We start from the raw sequence: 19,291 nt of genomic DNA, 5'->3' as shown, positions 1-19,291 counted from the left end.
GGTATTTGACAGGCAAAACATTGTTTAAAGTTATGAATATACAAAGTTTGTAGATATTTATATTCTGCTGATATTTATATTTTATCTGCTTTGTAATGCAAATATTCAGCAAAATACATATTAGCTATACGAAAATGTATGTCTTATGTATTTAAAAAATCTGACAGATTGCAGATAATTTTTGCTTGCATATAGAAATTTTGAAATGATCTCCAAGATCAGCAAAACTGAGAAAAACCTTTATATCAAGCTCAGAAGAATAATTTTCAGGAATTTAGATACCTTAATATGAATATTTACACACAAAATTTACTGCAGAAAGGCCTCATAGAAATATCTTTTTTCCCTGCAAATAGAAGTCTATTTCAAAAATGTATCACAAATCAGATTCTAGTTCGAAAGTTATTTTCCTTATTTAAATAGTTAATACTTGAAATAGAATTATGTAAGTGATGATATAAATTCATTTATTCAAATTAAATAAAAGGAAAAAGAATTTAAAAAATCTAAGCTGTAGGAAGTAAGGAGAAGTTCCTGTTATTTCTTTTGATTAAATGATGAGCACTTACGTATATGATGGGCAGACATTTCAGCAACAAATCTTCCCATAATTATCATGTTTTCTGTTTAACTAACTACAGTTCTGGCATATCACACAAATAATATGTGTTGGGCAAAGAAAGAACCTCGTATGTTGAGAACAGAACAATTCCTGCCAACAAATCTGTGTTTGGGTGTGAAATGGTTCTTATCACTCTTTCTCCAGTTGTGGGCACATTTTGCCACCAATAAGTGTCACAGCAGTTGAAAAATGCTACATGATACAGAAATAATACACATTACACAAGCAATTTCCTAGGTACTCTGGAGTTAGCTAACTAACTACAGATTTAAATATTCAGAATATTAAAACATGTAAGTTTTAATTTCCCTTCCCTTTTCTTCTCTTCCTTTYCCTATTAAAGGCAGGACGAAAACCTATTGTTTTTGTAGAGAATACAAAGTTCCTTAAATAACTGTAACGTACATACGGAAGTAAGAGATTCTCTAAAGGATACTATTTATCGAAGATGAACGGTTTGAAGGGGCACTGTATTTGGAATCCTCAAATTAGAGAAATGGAAATGATTTGGTTCAATTGGCCAAGCTTTCTATTTCCTCCAATTCTTGGCTTTCCAATTTTATATCACAATACAATTTCTGGTCACAGTGTAACCACTCTTTAACTCTCAATATAAAACTAACATTCATTTTATCCTCTGGAGAGACAGATAGGGACGAGTAAGAGACAGAGAAAATACCAAGGAAATCGGGCAGGAAGAAACTACCATGTTTAAATGATTGAGGTAGGTGACAGTTGCTTATTTTATTGCTGGAAGACTATATAGTCTRTCGAAACAGCTTCTGATGGTCCATGGTCCATGTAGGATCACAGAATTCTTAAGAGGCATTTTAACTTCGCTGTGTAATGTGGCAAGGGCCAGATGCTTAACTGGGGTAACTGTTGCAACTCGGTGATATAATAATATATATCAATTAAGGATCTGTCCTTAGCGATAGAGAAGTACCACAAAACCTTAAATTTTTCTCATGAAAGCATGTGTAAGTGCGAAGGCATGGAGATATTTTATGTGTAAGTAATCTGAACTTTCTATTTCAAATTTACCAGCAAATAAATAAAAAAAAAATATGTTGCACGCATAGGTGTACAGATGTATTAGCTAAGACCCATTATTTTGCTTAAAAGAYAAACTCTAGATAGTGTATTTTTGTACACATTATCTGTTTATGCAATGTTATTGAAGCTATCTGTTTTTCTTTTAATGTTTTAAATATAATTTCAAAGTAAAATTATGTTCTGGGAGAAAAAACCTCTAATTGTCTACCTTACTGAAAGATAAGTTACTAAAAATAAAGAGAAATAGCTCAAATGATGAAATCCAATAAAACTAACATAAATGTGACAATCTAGTGGTCTGGTAATCTTACTTCACGTAAGACTAGAAGAGCTGACATTGCAGTCATGTTCAAAGTCACGGTAACAATCCCATCCCTGACCCTAAAGTGAGGTTTAACCTCTTTAAAATACTTCTAAGCCTACACAAAACTTTAAAAGGTCTCTAGAAAACAAATTTTTCGCATTTTTTGCAAGAGCTATACTTCAAATTTTCTGAAAGTCACCTCTTAAAGGCTTTAAATTGACTTTAAGCACAGTTGCTTACATTTTTATTTCAAAAAAAAAGTGGCAGGCCATGAGAAATTTTAATAATGGCATAAAAAGAAATCCGAGCGCAAAATTTAAACACAAAAGATGTATTGTCCCTTCATGTCTTTTACGTGTAGAGGTCAAAACAGCCAATTCTCGTTTCACCTTTTTTTATGTAAGTGGATTAAAAGTAAGATTAACAAACTGTCAAAAAGCATGTTAAATGCTTCTGCTAGTTAAAAAATCTGATGGCTGTAAAACTCTGTTGGTGGCCATCTTGGCCCAGGAGTTTTAATATAAATGAGACTAGCGAAGACAGCAGATGGGGGAAGGGGTCCCTACTGCCAGAATAGTTAGTACAAGGGGATGGAGAGGCTACGAAAATGAGCAACCCTTACCAAAGGAAACAACACAAAAACAGTATGATTTGTTTCTTAACATATGCACATATTTTGAGGACCATAAAAAAAAATGTCCAATATAGGAACGGAATTTCATTAATCTTTATATATTTATTGAAGAACACACTAGTATTTGCAACACTAATTCCTATCTGGTAACTGTATTTACATTTCGCTCTTGAGCTGGACCTGCTATATTCAATTCCACATACTATTAATCTCTCTGAATTATGAAATAGTATAGCATAGATAGGAAGATAAACATGGAGCCAGTACATATTTTATTTTATATCAACATATTGAGGAGGCCATTTTGACTGTTGCTCGGTAGCCTTATCAACTAACAAAATACAGAAAAGACATAGAAGTTGCGCTTCAGCCAGATTCACATGAAACAATACCCATAGTGTACAGTTTTGCAACTTAAAGAAAACATAGATTACTATATACTAAAATAAATTTCCTTTTTATTTTCCAGTGATGTCATCTGTTGGGCTGAAATGGGAGTGTTCACTTAAAACACCACAATACTTATCATCAATTTTATCAGGTACCTAAAATGCTAAAGCCATGGAACTACCTACAAAAAGAGACTTGGTCTGGACCCCAGGTCTCATTCACCGTGAACGTACAATATTTAAACAAACTTCCCTCCATTAAAAGATGCTCCCCCAAAATTTCAGTTCCAACTCCTTCTGTTTACCAAGATCCATGTGTTGTTGCTATTTAAGGCATTATCCAATTTAGTTACACATTTTCCAGAACTTCAGAAGGGCTTTGCTTTACATAAATCACAACCATACACTCCACAATGAACTTTTGAGAATGGTATATTTTTTTTCCTCCAACATACAAAGATTTAATTAAAATAGGAGCTGTTACAAGAAAGACAGGCAATCAGATATCAAATCAAACACAGAAGGATGCTCTTTTTTTTTAAAGAATAAACTGCAAAACTGATCAAATAAAAGCTGTGAACTAAGGTGCCTTAATCACAAAAGCCTATTCAGTGACTTTTTTTGTAAACAAAAGGGCTATAAACTGGATTGTATTGAGTACAGAAAAATTAATAATTGCACCTACATTTATAGTTGAAAATTGAAAAGAGAGAAAGAATTAAAGAGTTAAATATTCCAAGTATGAAAAAGCGCTACTGTAAGTATTTCTAAGATCCTTAATATGCAAGAAAAAGGGGTACAATAGCATGTTCTTTGGAGCACAGGCCATATTTTTCAGGGCTTGTGGAACATCTGATACTTAGAAAAGCAAAGTTATAAGCTAAGCTTTCCAATAACCTACAACAAAGAGCTTTATAATACCTTCAAATTACTTATTCTTGAAAAAATTACAACTTATTATTATTTACATGTTATTAAGCTGTGATCAAAACTGTTTTTCCTAGATCTGCAAATAAAGTCCTTATGTTTTTTTTTTTTGAATTGATAATAACCTTTTCAATAAACCTAAGTTGGTATAAGATCTGTTTTTTTTTTTTTTGAAAACAGACATTTATATGAAGGAAAACATAAAACAGATTTTCATACAAGGTTATTTTCCTTTTCTGATAAAGGAGAAATACAGAGAGAGCAGATACAATCCAAATAATTTGCAGAAGTTTTAAATCACCATCCTAAAGAGGTTATTAAATATTATTTTAACAGACAGTGGGAATTGGATTGTTCTGCTGACTTTGATTGGTTTTTGCAGAATAATTTTAGTTAACAGAGTTGAAAGAGCAAGTTTAAAGCAACTAACTTCATCCAGTTATAAAGCTTTGATTATCACAGAGCCTTTAAATTTAAGCTTCGCTGAATACAATATGATTATCTTTTTTCTATCAAAGAACAAATTAAAATACTCTGCTTATAATCCTTTTTGCCATTTCAACTGCTCATAAAATATCTGGTACTGGCAGTCAATTTTGGTTAGAACAAGACATTTCTGCCCATATTATAAAGTCTTTGTAATGTGCCAAAATTTGTCACCATACGAGTGTAAACAAAAACCAACTACCATCCATAACAGCAGTTATTTAGTCATTGTTCCTAGTGAATCTATGTTTCAGTGCAGGGGCTATAAGGAGTCAATAGATGGCAGTCCATCTCTTAGGAAAGAGCCAGATAATGAATAAAATCACCAAAAGCTTCACAAAGAGAAAGTATTATACCCTGTTGTTTTTAACAAGCATTCACAGTAATTAATCGTGAATTAATTTAAAGAATACTTCAAATAATGTACAAGCATTATACAGATTTTTAATGGCTGTTTTTAAATAATATGATAAAAGCATTCTTTTATTTCTGTGTTTACAAACCTGAATGCATTGTTTTATTTGTGCACATAGGTATCTGTATGTGTAATACTCATAATCAGTTTACCAAAATCAATTTAAATATAGTTGAGTCTACGGTTAAAGCACAGGAAAAATTCATTTTAGTCTTTGTCTGTATGCAATAGTAAGGTTATTCTACACAGCAAAGTAACAGCCCTAATAGTACTTTTTTGATTCTTTGATTTTTCATTAAATAGTTGCTCCATTTGTACAGAATTACTTGTTCTAAACTGGGGAAATTTTAAAACAACTTTAGTATTGGAACACTACTGTGCTGATATGACAGAAAACTACTTTCCAGTTACAATTCCATAAAAATATACAATCTTATATTCTTTACAGAAATTTAGATTCCTGCAATGAACACTATTTACTTTTTTTCTGCTTTAGGTGTAAAACAGCATACTTAATGGAAAAATAAAAGCTAGGTCTCAAACTTTTAAACAACTCAGATAATATGGTTTCTTGTGATATTACATTTTGAATATCAAGCATGTCTTTTGCCACTCAAATTTTGAAATTATAGTTTTAATCTGATCGTTACTCAAATTGAGTCAAAATTAGTTTTCCCAAGCCAAAAATGGGTAAATTTAAAGTATTTCACAAATATCAGAAATCAAGATTATTGGCAGATAATSTGGAGTTTACTGCAAACAAAAATTCCTTTAACATGGAATGAGAAACTAGATTTATCATGGTGTGTCTACAATTAACCACACTTCAAAATAGTCTCAGAAAAGCACTAAAMCTCCAAATTGATACTTTTATAAATAAGCTTGTACTCATAACTATTCCATTTTCTAAGTAGAGCTTGTTTTGAAAAATGTTGTTAGTTTCACACTAACTAAAGTGTAAACTCAGAACACTTTCTACAGAATTCACTGCTAAAATTTTCTACCTCATACTAACTCCCTGGAAGAATCAGGTTTCAGCTCCTTTGCACTTAAAAAAAAAATATTTTSAAGTATTGATTGTGACTCACCTTTTGAGGAATTTTTAATGGCAAGAAGACTAAAATTAAATCTTAGAGCCCAATAAAAAAATAGAATTCATTGTATTACTTCATCCAATATGCCTATCTAATTATTAGATTCCAAATATCATAAACCTTTCAGAAATCATTTCTACGTACACTCTTGGGGATTATAATGAAAGAAAAGATTTACCTTTTTCCTTCACATTTTTTTTTAAAAAGAACTGAAGTAGTGACTGCATGCATCTATTGCTCATATTCTTTTAATGAAGTTTATACCAATCCTGTTTAAGACAAAAGTAACTGCTCAGAGAGCAGAKGATTTCCAAAGCAGATCTTTGTTTTAAAATCATTAAATAAGAAACGACAACAAGAAGTTTTTAGCACAGAGTTTCCATTAAAATTAAATTCAGAAGCAAAAACAGAAAAAAAGAGCATTCCACTGTGATGAAGTGGTGTATTATAAAATACATCTAACATTTCTTACGTATTTGGAAAAATMCACATCAAGGGATAGAAATGAAAAGTTGTGAACCAACTTTACTACTTTGCCTTGTATGTATAACATCTACTATTAATATTTAACAGTTAAACACCTATAACCCTTAGCTGGTGGTTCTGAGAGAAAATATTCAGCTGAACAACAAAACTCTTCATCTTCAAGAAGATTTTTACGTATAACGGTTTCAAAAATGAATACACTCAAGCTTTGTAATACAAATTCATGGTTGTTTTGAACTAGTTAAATATTGTTCTAGGTTTCAATATAAGCCTTTTGTTTTATTTTTATCTCTATTTTACAGATGAGAAAAAGGTCTGATATTACACTGGTAGAGCTCAGTAAATTTAATTTTGTTGCTTAAATGACTAAAGATCATAAGAATAGAGGCCAACAAAGAAGTCAGAACTATCTTCTTCCCCATTAGAAATTATCTACAAAACTTTATGATGTGTATTTCTAAAATTTTCTAAATTTCTAAATTTCTAAAGCTTTGTCATATATAGTTATTAGTTAACAGAATCCGGGATATGTGAGATGGGACTATTACTTCTGCTATGTATCTAAAATTAAAATTTAACCTTCTTGATATGTGTACAGTAAATGTAGTCCCTGAAAGGACAGTGTGCTGCAAGGCACTCATTTAATGTTACAGTATTAAAACCAAATCAGAAGTTCTAAAGATGTTTAAAAAATAGTGACAGTGTTTTGTTGCATTTTTCAGTTCAAAAACTCTTCAGATGTTTATTATCTTCCTGCAGAAGATACTTGTCTATATTTTATGGTCAGCAGTTCACAGAAGAGTAAATAGACGGGGTGTAGAAGAAAATAAAAAAGGTGTTTCTACTTACTGTTAGGTGATACTGCCTCCATATTTCTGGGCAAGCCTGGAAAATAAAAATATTGATCAGCTAGGAGCATGAAACAAGGTGCTTTACAGCCTGTTGGTTTTGGCATAACACAGTATCCACCGGTGTCGGTCACAGGAAAATAAGAAGCTTAACTGAAAGGGTCTGCATTTCAGCTTCAAAAACCTGGCTAGACAGTTTAATTGAATTTTACACTGGTTTAACACACTCCCTGCCATTGTCAGAAAGCCAGTAACAGTTTTCTCTCTCCCTTTCTTCTCTAAAGATTAGAAGTTGGGGAGAGTAACGTGCTCTTAACTGTAATAACTATTAATACTGTAAAATAAACACAAACAAAATGAAATTCTAATTTTTTTAGCATTTGTAATTTACATAATGTTTTAGAAATTAAATCATAGGGTACCTTCCTTTCAGGTAGGAATAGGAACATTTTAGTATTTTTGTACATATCTCTATCCTAATCAAACTATAATTGTTACATGTAATAATCCTTAGTAGCCTCATGTCAAATGAATTGTAAACAAGGAGCATAACAGATTGCTATAATGTTTCTATTTTTACAATGGCTTCCTTGATTCTTTTCTTTTTTTTTTTTTTTATCTTTCCAATTGTGCACACAAACTTGTAAGTGCAGCCCTTTGTAAAAAATTTTACAGAGCAGATTTTCAGTCACAACTATTCCACAACATATCTGAAGAATACGTAAGAGACAGAAAGAGGAAAATGTGAATCATCTTTAACAAAATAAAAATGTGTTAATGATCAATGAGACAGGGGATATTTTCTCAATAGTTCTTAACATTTTTATAAAATTAATGATATTTCTGTCTATTCCTATCTTTCTCCTCCAAACTCAAAACAGCTACAGCTATACTGGTATTTTGTTTACTAGTCATTTTAGCATTTGAGAGAACATATACACAATTACTTCAGTGGAAGTCTTCTACCTTTGTTTAAAACATTCATACTTACTGCAAAATAACTTCTCAACCATTTGAACAATTACAAATATGGTTCGCCAATCTCAGTTTTTACTATGTTAAGAAGAAATATTAGTTATTCTATGACTTCCATTTAATATGTTATAATTCTAATTACAAACATTGAAGTCTCATGACTACTGCAAATTGACATTATTAACATTTCTTAAGATTTTGACTAATTTTTCTCTCATGCCTAAATTCTTGCCTTCTTTTATACTGACAGAGCATACTAATTAAAACCCAGCAACAATAACCRATATTAGCAACAGAATCTCTCAAAAAATGATCTGAGTTTTTGACAGTCACCCTACGGCATATACTGTATGTTTTCCCCGGATATGATGGAAATTATATTATTTATTATTCATTCTGTCAGTAACACAATTTTCTGGAGAAAAATCTACAATCTGCTCTGTGTAATGGTTCTACATATCTCCTCTCACTCAAATATTGCATGTAAATATTTAAGTTTTATACTAATATTTCTATAAGGAAACTGTGAAGTACATCACATTTCTAACAGTGGAAAACACTACAACATTTGACAGTTTGAACACAGTCTGTCTTGGAATGCAAACAAAAGGATTTGCCAAAATGGATTCTAGTTTAGCACTTACACAGGCATCTCAAATGCAATATATATACATTCTCTATTCAATAACAAAAATTCTGTGAAAGACATTGCCTTCTTCCTCAAAGCTATAAAGGGCTTCAACTGTGCACAATGCTTCTGCTGGTTTAGCATAGGGGTGGCAGGCAGTTATTTACACATTAGTTCTGGATAGTTTTTGATTACCACAGTGTCCCCAGACTAATATTGTTGAAAAATCGCAATCAATGAGTTGTCATACACTGGCAAAATGCCACTCTGCCATATGACCTTTACTTACACAGCAACTACTTAATAAACAAAAATCTTAATTTTTGAATGGTATTTTTTTGACTTGGACACACAGATATCAGTTATAGCAAAAATTTGTAACTCAGAATTGGAAACTACAATTGGTAGAACTTTTAACAAAATACTCAAAGGGGAATAATCCCAAACACTAGTAATACTATGAAAAGTTAGTTTTTATTATTATCATCTTTAAGCTTTTTCAAGGCTACGGCAATATGCTATTGCCTAAGCATATTTCTTATTCAGATAGTCATTCAATGTAATACTTTTCATGAACAGTGATCACTTAAAAAACTTCAAAAGTGCAGTACAATAGTCTGAAATGGTTGTCTGGCTAAACAACGGCCTTTTAAAAATGATGCTTTTAACTTGCAGTCTTACTGCTTTGCATCACCTCAAAATTATTGTCTGTATCTCTTACCATAAAATGACAAAAGAATATAATTAACAATTACTACCAAATACTGGCTTCTCAAACGAGGTAAATGGTTTGTTACGGAAGAGAACATAACCAAATACAACAACAACTGAATCTGTGATTTTTGTTGTTTAGTTAGAAGTGCTTAACCATGAATTGCCCTTATTTGAAGAAAAGCTCTTGTGGTATATGTGTATGACGGCAGTGTGATGAACTACATTAAAATAAAATTGCATTTATTTCCTGCCCCAGTGGTCTGACCTTACCAGCATTTAGATGTATGAACACAAAAGCTGCCTACTATTAAAAGCAGTTCCACCACTTTGCAGCTTCACAAAACACACACAAGTATACTTTAACTACATCTCCGTGCCTTTTCTGAGTTCTGCACAATTCTTTTTTTTCAAAACTACTACTATTTTTATTGCAACCCATATTTGAGTCATTTGAAATGGTTATTATTCATACTATTCAAACACAAACCAAGTCTGCCACACCAGACGAATCAAGCCAGTATATTGTGCATTTCAACCCATATTGAATTTTATCAGGTGCTAATTATTGTTTTACGAGAACAACGGCTTAATGCATCTGTTGTTTAATTCCCACTTCCCTATTCTCAAATGTGAACATCAAAGAAAATAAAACACTCAATCTTAAACAGCCCCTGACAGCAGACCAAGACTCAAGTGTTCAATAGACAAGGCCCTTGCCACCAGTTCTCATATTTCCACAACAATGAACAAACACAAAAACAGCACTAAGCGGCCTTTCCTCCTTTTCAGCTCCCCTTGGCCAGTTGTCTGCCTTGTACTAGAGAGAACCCTCGAACACAACCCTGCTGGGAACACAACACAGGAGAAAGGATTAGCCTTACTAACACGCTAGCATTTGCAAAAGTGGAGGAAAAAAAAAAAAAAACCCTCGCTACTGTATTTGGTATATGAATAACCAAAATGTATGAGCTGACAAGAGACCAGGACGGGCCTATGGCTCCCCGGGAGAAAATGTAGCTGTGATGAGTGACAGGGCTTTCAGGAAATATGTTCACAATCACAGACAGTGAAGGCCATGACCTAGATCGTTTAAGAGCTTGTCTTGTCAAATTATCAAAAGCTTCTTCCTCTCTGAATAAAGAGTGACATAAGTGAGTGTCAGAAAGCTGCAGGCTGACAAGCCAAGCATACAATAACAGAATGCACGTCACATACTTGCCGAACACCGCCACGGCTAGCGGCAAATCTTAATGAGAGCGCGGCTGGCCCAAGAGACTTGGGTCCCTGCTGGCACAGCTACTCATCTCACAAAAATCCTTCATCTCCAAGTCAGTTATGGTCTGACACGACGACTACAATTACTAAACACAACTTTTTAACGGAATCCTCTGGTGCTTTGTCAAAGCGGCGGCTGCTGGAAGCTGCCCCGATGCAAGTCACCGCAGTAAAACAAAAGATTTAATAAAACAAACACTTTTCATCACCTTCGTACGAAAACAACTGCAAAAACAAAATGCACCACTTCAGTAACGTTCTCGCACAAAAAGATGTAAAGACCACACATGACCACACTCTCCTGGCACCTATCTCAGAATTAAAGCCTTTAGCCACAGGGATTAAAAAGGCTCTTCGTAATGTTTACATATGCTTATGATTAGACAAAAACTGACTTAGGAGCAGGCATGAGAAAAAAGAACACCCCCGAGGGAACGAGATCACAAAGAAAATTGGCCAAAATCGTCGKTTTTTTTACGAGAGACTCGACAAAAAGGTGGAGAGAGAAAAGAATGAGAGTATATAATGTAACTGAAGGAAAAGCATCCAATCACAGCACCCGTAGTGGAATCCTCATAGGCTTTTAGACACTTTACCTTTAGTATGTGTAGAGCCACATCCAATCCCTCAGATGCTGGCATATCATTAATGGTAAGCACTTGACAGTATAAATTTGGAAAATGACAAAGGCAAAAAAGAAATCTTCTGAGAGAAGTGACTCTAAGGGTGGTTTATACTGCCAAAAATGATGTCAAGATAAATGAAGAAGTTGCCTACTGAGATACACTTCCAGTTTTTGTGAAGACGTACTAGCTAACAAGAGTATGCTAGAGCTGTGCAGYTATGTTTATGTCTTCATGTAAACAGTGCCAATAGACATAGAACGGTCAAATAACTCAGGAGATCGGGGATTTACCACCCTCTAACTCAAAAGATAATGTCAGGCAACCCACAGAATTTCTGAAAGTAGTTTATTCCTAATTGTAAAGGAAAATATTGCTCTGTCTACCATTTTTGCCTCCCCTGCCAAACAGTCCTACTTAAGAAGTTTTTCTTCTACTCCCACAGCAGTGGATGTTCCTAAGAAGCTCTGGTAAGGATTGCTTCTGTGGATCTCTTCAGAACAATGGTATTGTCCAGTTCAGATACCAACTCCATAAATATTCCAAAGTATTAACCTGTTCATTCCATCTGAAACAGATCATACATAGTAATACATAAAGGAATATGTCCTTCCTCTTAAGCAAATTTTTAAAATTAGCTTAATATGGAAAGCTCTATAAGGAGATTTTGTAGATAGTTAAGAGTATCACTCCTGGGAAACAGGCTCCTGGAAAACCAGAGGAAGACCTAATGAGAGAGAAGCTACTGACTGAGAACACTGATCATCAAACCTCATGAGACCTACCTGTACAGTAGATGAATCTCCAAAGACAGAACTTTCACATTATGGGGTTTTCAGTACACATGTATGTAAACACATAYGCACACACACATATATATTCAAGTATACACATGTATACGTATACACACATATGCACCCACAGACATATTCAAAGCTAGGCAGTGATGTTGCAGACTGCTGATGTGCTGTTTCCTATGGTGAGCAGCATATGGCCAAACAAAGCTGTACCTGAGATTTTGAACAACCTCGCTGCATACCTTTTGCATGTTCTACTTGATGACATCTGTACTTAACTGGTTCCAGTATGACTCAGAATCTAAGACGACTCCATGAATTCTCAAGGTTATTTCAGGAAAAATGACAGATCTAATGAATAATAGATTTATTACTCTGAAAATGGTTTAAAACAGTTATCTATGTCAGTTAAATCAATTTGCTCTATGAAGGCTAAACTAGAGTTTTCAGAGCGTTCTGGTGAACTTCTCCCTCAGGGTAATTTAACATCARGCTCGGAGTGAAAGCTATGGTCTGCCTCCTGCTCATATGAACAGCAGAAACACCACAAAGGGAAGACTGATATAGAACAGCCATAATTACCGGGCTTGGTAAAACACTTGCATATTTTGATAAAATGCCCTGTAAGGGACTCCTAATTCTTTACTGACTCTAACAGASACACAGACATATAGATCTATTATTATGAAGAGTTAACGTAAGATGAAAACCTGTAATTATTTTACTAGGTTAGATCACTGTCTCTAACCGTGGCCGTAAGCCAATGCCTCATGGAGTTGAAGAGCAGACCAGGCATGCATACTTTGCCTAGTTCTCTTCCATATTCAACTGTTACSAGCACAGCAACTTTCCAAGCTAGATGCAGTTTCTATGTATTTAATAAGCTTTAGTGAATTTATCTTTAATGAACTGGTCCACTCTCCCCTAGAACCTAGGTAGACTTTCTGCATCTGCTATGTCCCTTGATAAGAAGTTTCACAGGTCTGCTGCCTACTGCATGAAGAATCGCCTCCTCCTGTCTGTTCTGAATGTAGCTCCTACTACCTTTGTCACATGCCCCCTTATTTGTTTATGGGAAGAAAGAGTGAACAAYTGATCCCCAACCACTGTTTCTAGCCTACACATGGATGATTTTGAACCTCTTAGTACATCATCCCATATGTCATCTCTCTTCCAGGCTGAATAGACCTAGCTGATTCGATCATTTCTTGTACTGAAGGATGAAAAAGACAGGGATCAAAAGTGCACCTACTTCTCTTTGCTTTCCTGATAATTCTTCACTTGACTATCTTTTTCATAATTTCTGAATATTAAACTGATATTTTTATGGAAACATCTCTCAAAATTCCCAAATTTTAGGCCCGGAGGGTAACAGTTAGCTCAAGGCCTATCATTGCTTATGCACAACTGGGATTATTTTTTCCCATGCAAAACATTTTGAATTTATCGACAACAAAATTTATCTGCCATTTTATTACACTTTCCCTCCATATATTACAGTCTTTGAGCAATTCTTCACAGTTGGCTCTCAACTTTGCCACCCTAAACAATTCAGTCTTTTCAGCAAATTTTGTCACCCTATTGCTCACCTTCATCTATGTAACACTTGATTATACCAAACGACACAGAGTTCCAGAGAGCCACTGCAAGCATGACTTTCCACTTTCTACCTTTTAACCAAACATTTATCCATCCAAACCTTGTACATTTATCCTCTTACTCCCTGCCTGTTTAGTTTGCTTAACAGCTTTCAGTCAGTAACTTTGTCAAATGCCTTTTGGAAACTGTAGATTATGTCAGCTGAATCATGTTTACACACATGCTTATTGACTTTCTCCTTTGAACAATTCCAAAGATTTGAGAAGTGGGGCTTTCACAAAAGTCATCTTGGATCCTCCCAAGAATATCACATTTTACAGCCATTCCACTATTCTGTTTGTTGTTACTGTTCCTATCGATTTTCTTTTGCACAGACATCAGGCTGCAGGACCTGATTACCCATTTAAAAATTTTTACTGCTTTTGCCTCTCATTTACTAATCAGCTGTAAAGAAAGACATTACATACTACCCTCAGTAATCTAGTTATTTTACCCTTCAGTTCCTTTACAACTTTTGAATAACGGTTATCCAGTCCTGTTAACTGACTAGTGTTAATTTTGTCTTTTTAATTTCAGAGCACTTCTCTAATGATTCCCTCCATGTAGCAAGATCTCAAAGCAAGGTTTCAGCATAGGAACAACCCAGCTTCTTCTAAAATAAATACCAGATGCAAAAGAATATATACTTTATCTGAATGACTTTTTAAAATATATCTTAACATCCTTAGAATATGTGAACAATTTTAACACTTGCATATCTGTTTTCAAGACCAAGTTATTTATTCATTTACCCAAGGACAACTTTGAATGTGTAACACATGTTCACTACACTACTGCTGCTACCACTGAAAAAATCAGAACATGTTCAATAATTTCAGAAAAAATTTTAATGATAATAAAAAAAGTAAACAAAATAGCAATAGCAAAATGCACATTTTTATGGGGCCTCYGCGCTTCTATAAAATAAATGGAAACCCTTCAGCCATTTTGCTTTTTAACCTGAAACAAGCAGCCGTGTGTCTGATAGGAAGTAAATTGCTCGGTCTATTTTTTACAGGTATCTTACAGATACATAAAGAAAGCACTTCCATATTCCCATTTGGCAGAACCAATTATATACTGTAAATACAGATACAAACTTGCTAACACCTAGCAAATGTTGTTTTGTCAGGTAAGGTATGGAGAATCATTAGAACTTCAAGCTAATGTCTAAGTAGATTTGGAAGGTATTTATAACTGTACTGTATTTTATGTTACAAGTGTACTTTATTGCGGAAATGAAAATGGTACTTATTTGAGCTAAGTACTTTTCACTGTCTAATACTCTGACAGAGMGAGGAAGCAGACTGACTGGCAACAGGGCCAATGTCCACCCCAATCTGTATGAGCTACACTGATCTTCTAAGTAGAAACAATCTGGTTTTGAATGGTAGTACTGAAGACAGAAAATATCAGTTTGGTTYGCATGGGATTAAGAAAAACATTAAATATGTCTATGTATATTAGTCTGTTACTGGTATAGTACACAATTCTGCAACTGTTCCACTACTTTATAAATTCTCCTACAGTGCATATGTGGTAGGCCAGTCCATGGGGACATGGAAGTGGACAACTACTTTCACCATTACCATTTTTCTTGTATGTTTATAAATAATACAAAAGCAGGCCAAAACTAAGCTAAGGCATACATATATGGTTATAAATCTGCTTCCTTATAAGATACTTCCAGATAAAATTTTCATTCAACTATACTGGCAGAAGAAATAAATTGCACCATTTTCATTTCCATCATGAAGTACACTTGTAACGTAAAATACAATAGGGTTATAAATACCTTCCAAAGCTATTTAGACATTAGCTTAAAGTTTGAATGATATTTTCACAACCGTTCATGAACATGTAATCCTAGTTAAAAAAACATACTGATCTAGGATTATTGGAGCATCAGAACTATTCTTTACCTCTTGCTTGGCATGCTGGGGGCATACCATGTCTCCTTATTTTAATCTACCACCACTTCTGATTCAACAGAAATGAGAAAAATTCTCTAGTTTGTGTGTATCTATTATTTATAATGGTTCTTTACACACACAGAAAAGGCTAAAGCATTACATTTAAATTTTGCATTCATTAAATATTTTTCTGTATTTTTCTTCATTTTTAAACCAACACATTGAAACTATTTGAACTGCATTTGTTAGGCTTTTGAATTTTTTTATTATATGTGATGAGTAAGAAGGTAAAGGTTTTAAAATCTTTTTATAAAACATGATGAGTAGGACATGGCCATGGATATTTTTCACTACCCAAACTAAACTGGACAAAACTAAACTAATGACTGTACATTTACGAAGATACAGTTTCTTTCCTTTGGATCATTCTTTATAAAAACTGTGATGCTGTTATGTAAGTACTAGCTATAACATTTTCATATGTTTATATATAAATGYACTATATAATATAAAATAYAACAAATTTTGGTTGTTGCAGCTTCCAGTTTTGACAGATACAGAAAAAACAGTGAATGAGGTCTTTGCCATAGATGGTACTCACATCAGCATAATGCCCTTTCATATCACAGCGGTTACAGTGTTTATTCCAATAGGCTCTCTCAAGACACTCCTTAGAATAGTGTCCAGGCAAACAGCAGTTCAAACAAAATCGTGCTGGGCAAGTGTTTTGTAGATGACCTCTTTCTGCACACAAACAACAAGGGGGAATCTTCTATGGAAAAATACAAAAAAAAGTATGGTAAGTGAGTATGTTTCCAAAGACTAAGGAAAAGAAAAGAAACAGCAAAAGATGAAATAAAGAACACACCACTACAAATAAATGTCTGTTCCTTACTAGGAACTGCATAGGTACTGTTTCATGAAGAAATTGTAGTGAAGGAAGACTAAACAGAGTAAAACTTGATGTTCTAACTCTAAAAATGCCCTGTTCTTCTCGGTTTCTAACCTTGTGCCAGAAGCACTGAAAATGTTGTATGCACTTATATTACTCGCTCAGGGAATAGAGCAAAAAGTAGCATAAAATAGGATGGCATATTTTACACAGAGGCTGTGTGCTGGACACTGTATTGACGATTTTTCTTGAAAGCTTAAATATAGAACCACATCATAGCAACAAGCCATATATTATGTAACAGTGTACTGGGATGATCTGTAAATATGGGCTGTGCTATAGACCACTAAGCCACTTGCCTTGTGGTTTATGCTAACAAGCATAAGAGCCTGCATGAAGCAATAGATGTAAAATGTTGAAACAACTCTTGGGCCATAACTGCATCTGTTTAGAGCCAATTTCCTCAGTGACTGAGTGTGTCATCATTTTAAGGCCTTGCATTTCTACAGGGTGAGGTGTAATCACAGAGAAATCTGCTTTGTATTGAAATCCAAAATGTCAGTGTGGGGAACAGCCTCAGAAATTGAGAAACGTAGATTCCTGAAGTCTTTACTGTGGGAACCAGTAAATCCAGACTCTCATGCAACTGCCACCATTTCCTCACAAGATAATGATGAGGTTTTTAAATCTCTAATTTCTGGGCAAACTTTCAAAATATCTGGCATTTATTAGGCTGCTTGAAATTAAATTTAACTTCATCCTGCATAAAACCTTTAACATTACTCATATCCATGTTTATTATATAGACATTCTTCTTTAAATCATTTGCTAAGTGTGTTTTTGGATTCCATAGGCTGTCTTTGGGGAAAATAAATTTTTTAAAAAATTGTATCTTACAACATAAAAACATGTCCTTATTTTGTACTTATTGCTCCAACTATACTTACAGGTTTTTTGTCTTTATAAAAAGGACCAGAGCAATTACTTTCACATGACAGCTAATTTTATGAAGTAAACTGATCTTGGGCAAGATAAGAATTCTTCAGCCAGGATCAACCTTTCAATGAAATAACAAACCACTGAAGCAAAAATTCTAATGGCAAATACAAAAGAGCTTTAGAAACAAAAGTTACATGTATAAGTAATTAAAACATTGCATTTACCCTTGGAATAGGACAGTTTTTGGACAAATGACCCGGTCTGCTGCAATTTCTACAAGTAACATTTTTATCAGCTGTGTAATATCGGACACTTGTACGCTTCACTGTTGAATAGTTACAGATCTGTGCCTGAGGAGACAAAAAGAGAAAAATGCATTTATCATTTTTGATTGTGTGCTTTAGCACTTCATAGACTTGGAAATCTGAATGGGTCACAGCTGATAGTGTTCAGTTAGAAATCTAATCTTTTACAAGTACAATTTACATATCCAGGTTTGAGTTGGATAATTCTGTTCTAGAGAAACTTGTATTGCCTAGAAGAAAATTACTATCTTGTTCAAATTTCCACTTTGGGAGATTCCTCTTTGCTTTATAAAATTACAGCTATGAAGTTTTGCTTTCCCTTGATGGGTTCAGATACTTTTACTTACTATGATATTTCATGATGAACTGAGTATTTCCCACAATGCAAATATAACTAATATTAACTGCAAGTTCGTGTTACAAGTTCCCTGAACAAATTAAGGGAAACTTTTTGGCAAAATACAATGTTTTAGAAGTTTAGACCAAATCTGCAATTGTAAAGAAAAATTAAAAAAAAAAGGGGGGGGGGGGAAGAGAGAGACAGAATAAGCTAGAAACCAGTCTCTTCCAATGACTTCACACATAGCTTCTTAAGAGGCAGAAAACTGAAAATCCCCTCTTGAACCTTTTTTTGGCCTAGTAAACATCATAGCATTTAAAAACGGAAATAACATTCCAGATACAAGTTGAGGTACACAACAGCATTTGTCTTAAGCAAAAGAGATTAATGTCACCTGATTATGTAAGCTTTATTAGACCTTGGCAACAGAAATGAGAAGGGGTTGGGACAATTCATCTGAAGCATACTGTTCTTGGATACTCAAGTAATTTACACAAATACTTCAGGATACAGCCTAATGGTACCAACTACCAAGTTGAGCCAACTTCTGGAACTGCAAAAAAGCTATTAATCACAGTAGATCTGTTGTGCAGCCTGTGCTGCGTAAGGAATACAGGGAGTTTGGATTCTGCTTCCACAACGTAATTATTAGTCTCTGAAGAGACTAGGAAAGAAGAATTAAGTTCATCATTACAAATGATGAATTCCTCTTTGGAGGAGCTCCTATTCCCCTCATCTGCTTCCAAAACAAAGTTTTGGAGGAAGTCTCTACCCCAGTGAATTAACCTCTTCCTTCTTTATCAGAATTTCACTTTCAACAGCTGCTGTACATTCAGGGAAGGGCATTCCTAAGAATTCCACAAAAAAATTACAGCTGGATTTTTCATTGTTATAGTTTATCTTGTTTGGCTTGTTCCTTGCTTTCGGAAAGGAAAGGAAAGGAAAGGAAAGGAAAGGAAAGGAAAGGAAAGGAAAGGAAAGGAAAGGAAAG

General features: G+C 34.1%; 1 protein-coding gene across 2 annotated transcripts in view; it reads right to left on the bottom strand.

The window, feature by feature from the left end:
* Positions 1 to 19,291, bottom strand: part of ZCCHC7 (zinc finger CCHC-type containing 7) — a 116,391-nt gene that overhangs the window by 16,769 nt on the left and 80,331 nt on the right. For both annotated transcript variants that reach the window (XM_085302121.1, XM_085302122.1), the window contains 3 exons: positions 17,880 to 18,005; positions 16,426 to 16,596; positions 7,263 to 7,298 (listed from right to left, as the gene is read on the bottom strand). In XM_085302121.1, the coding sequence (XP_085158247.1) occupies positions 7,263 to 7,298; positions 16,426 to 16,596; positions 17,880 to 18,005 (333 nt within the window). The remainder of the gene's footprint in view (positions 1 to 7,262; positions 7,299 to 16,425; positions 16,597 to 17,879; positions 18,006 to 19,291) is intronic.

The sequence above is a fragment of the Rhea americana genome, unplaced genomic scaffold, assembly GCF_003343005.1.
Source record: "Rhea americana isolate MKP2758 unplaced genomic scaffold, rheAme1 scaffold_186, whole genome shotgun sequence".
Taxonomy (NCBI): Eukaryota; Metazoa; Chordata; class Aves; order Rheiformes; family Rheidae; genus Rhea; species Rhea americana.
Note: the sequence above shows the minus strand (reverse complement) of the source record. Positions and strands in the feature narration are given on the sequence as shown.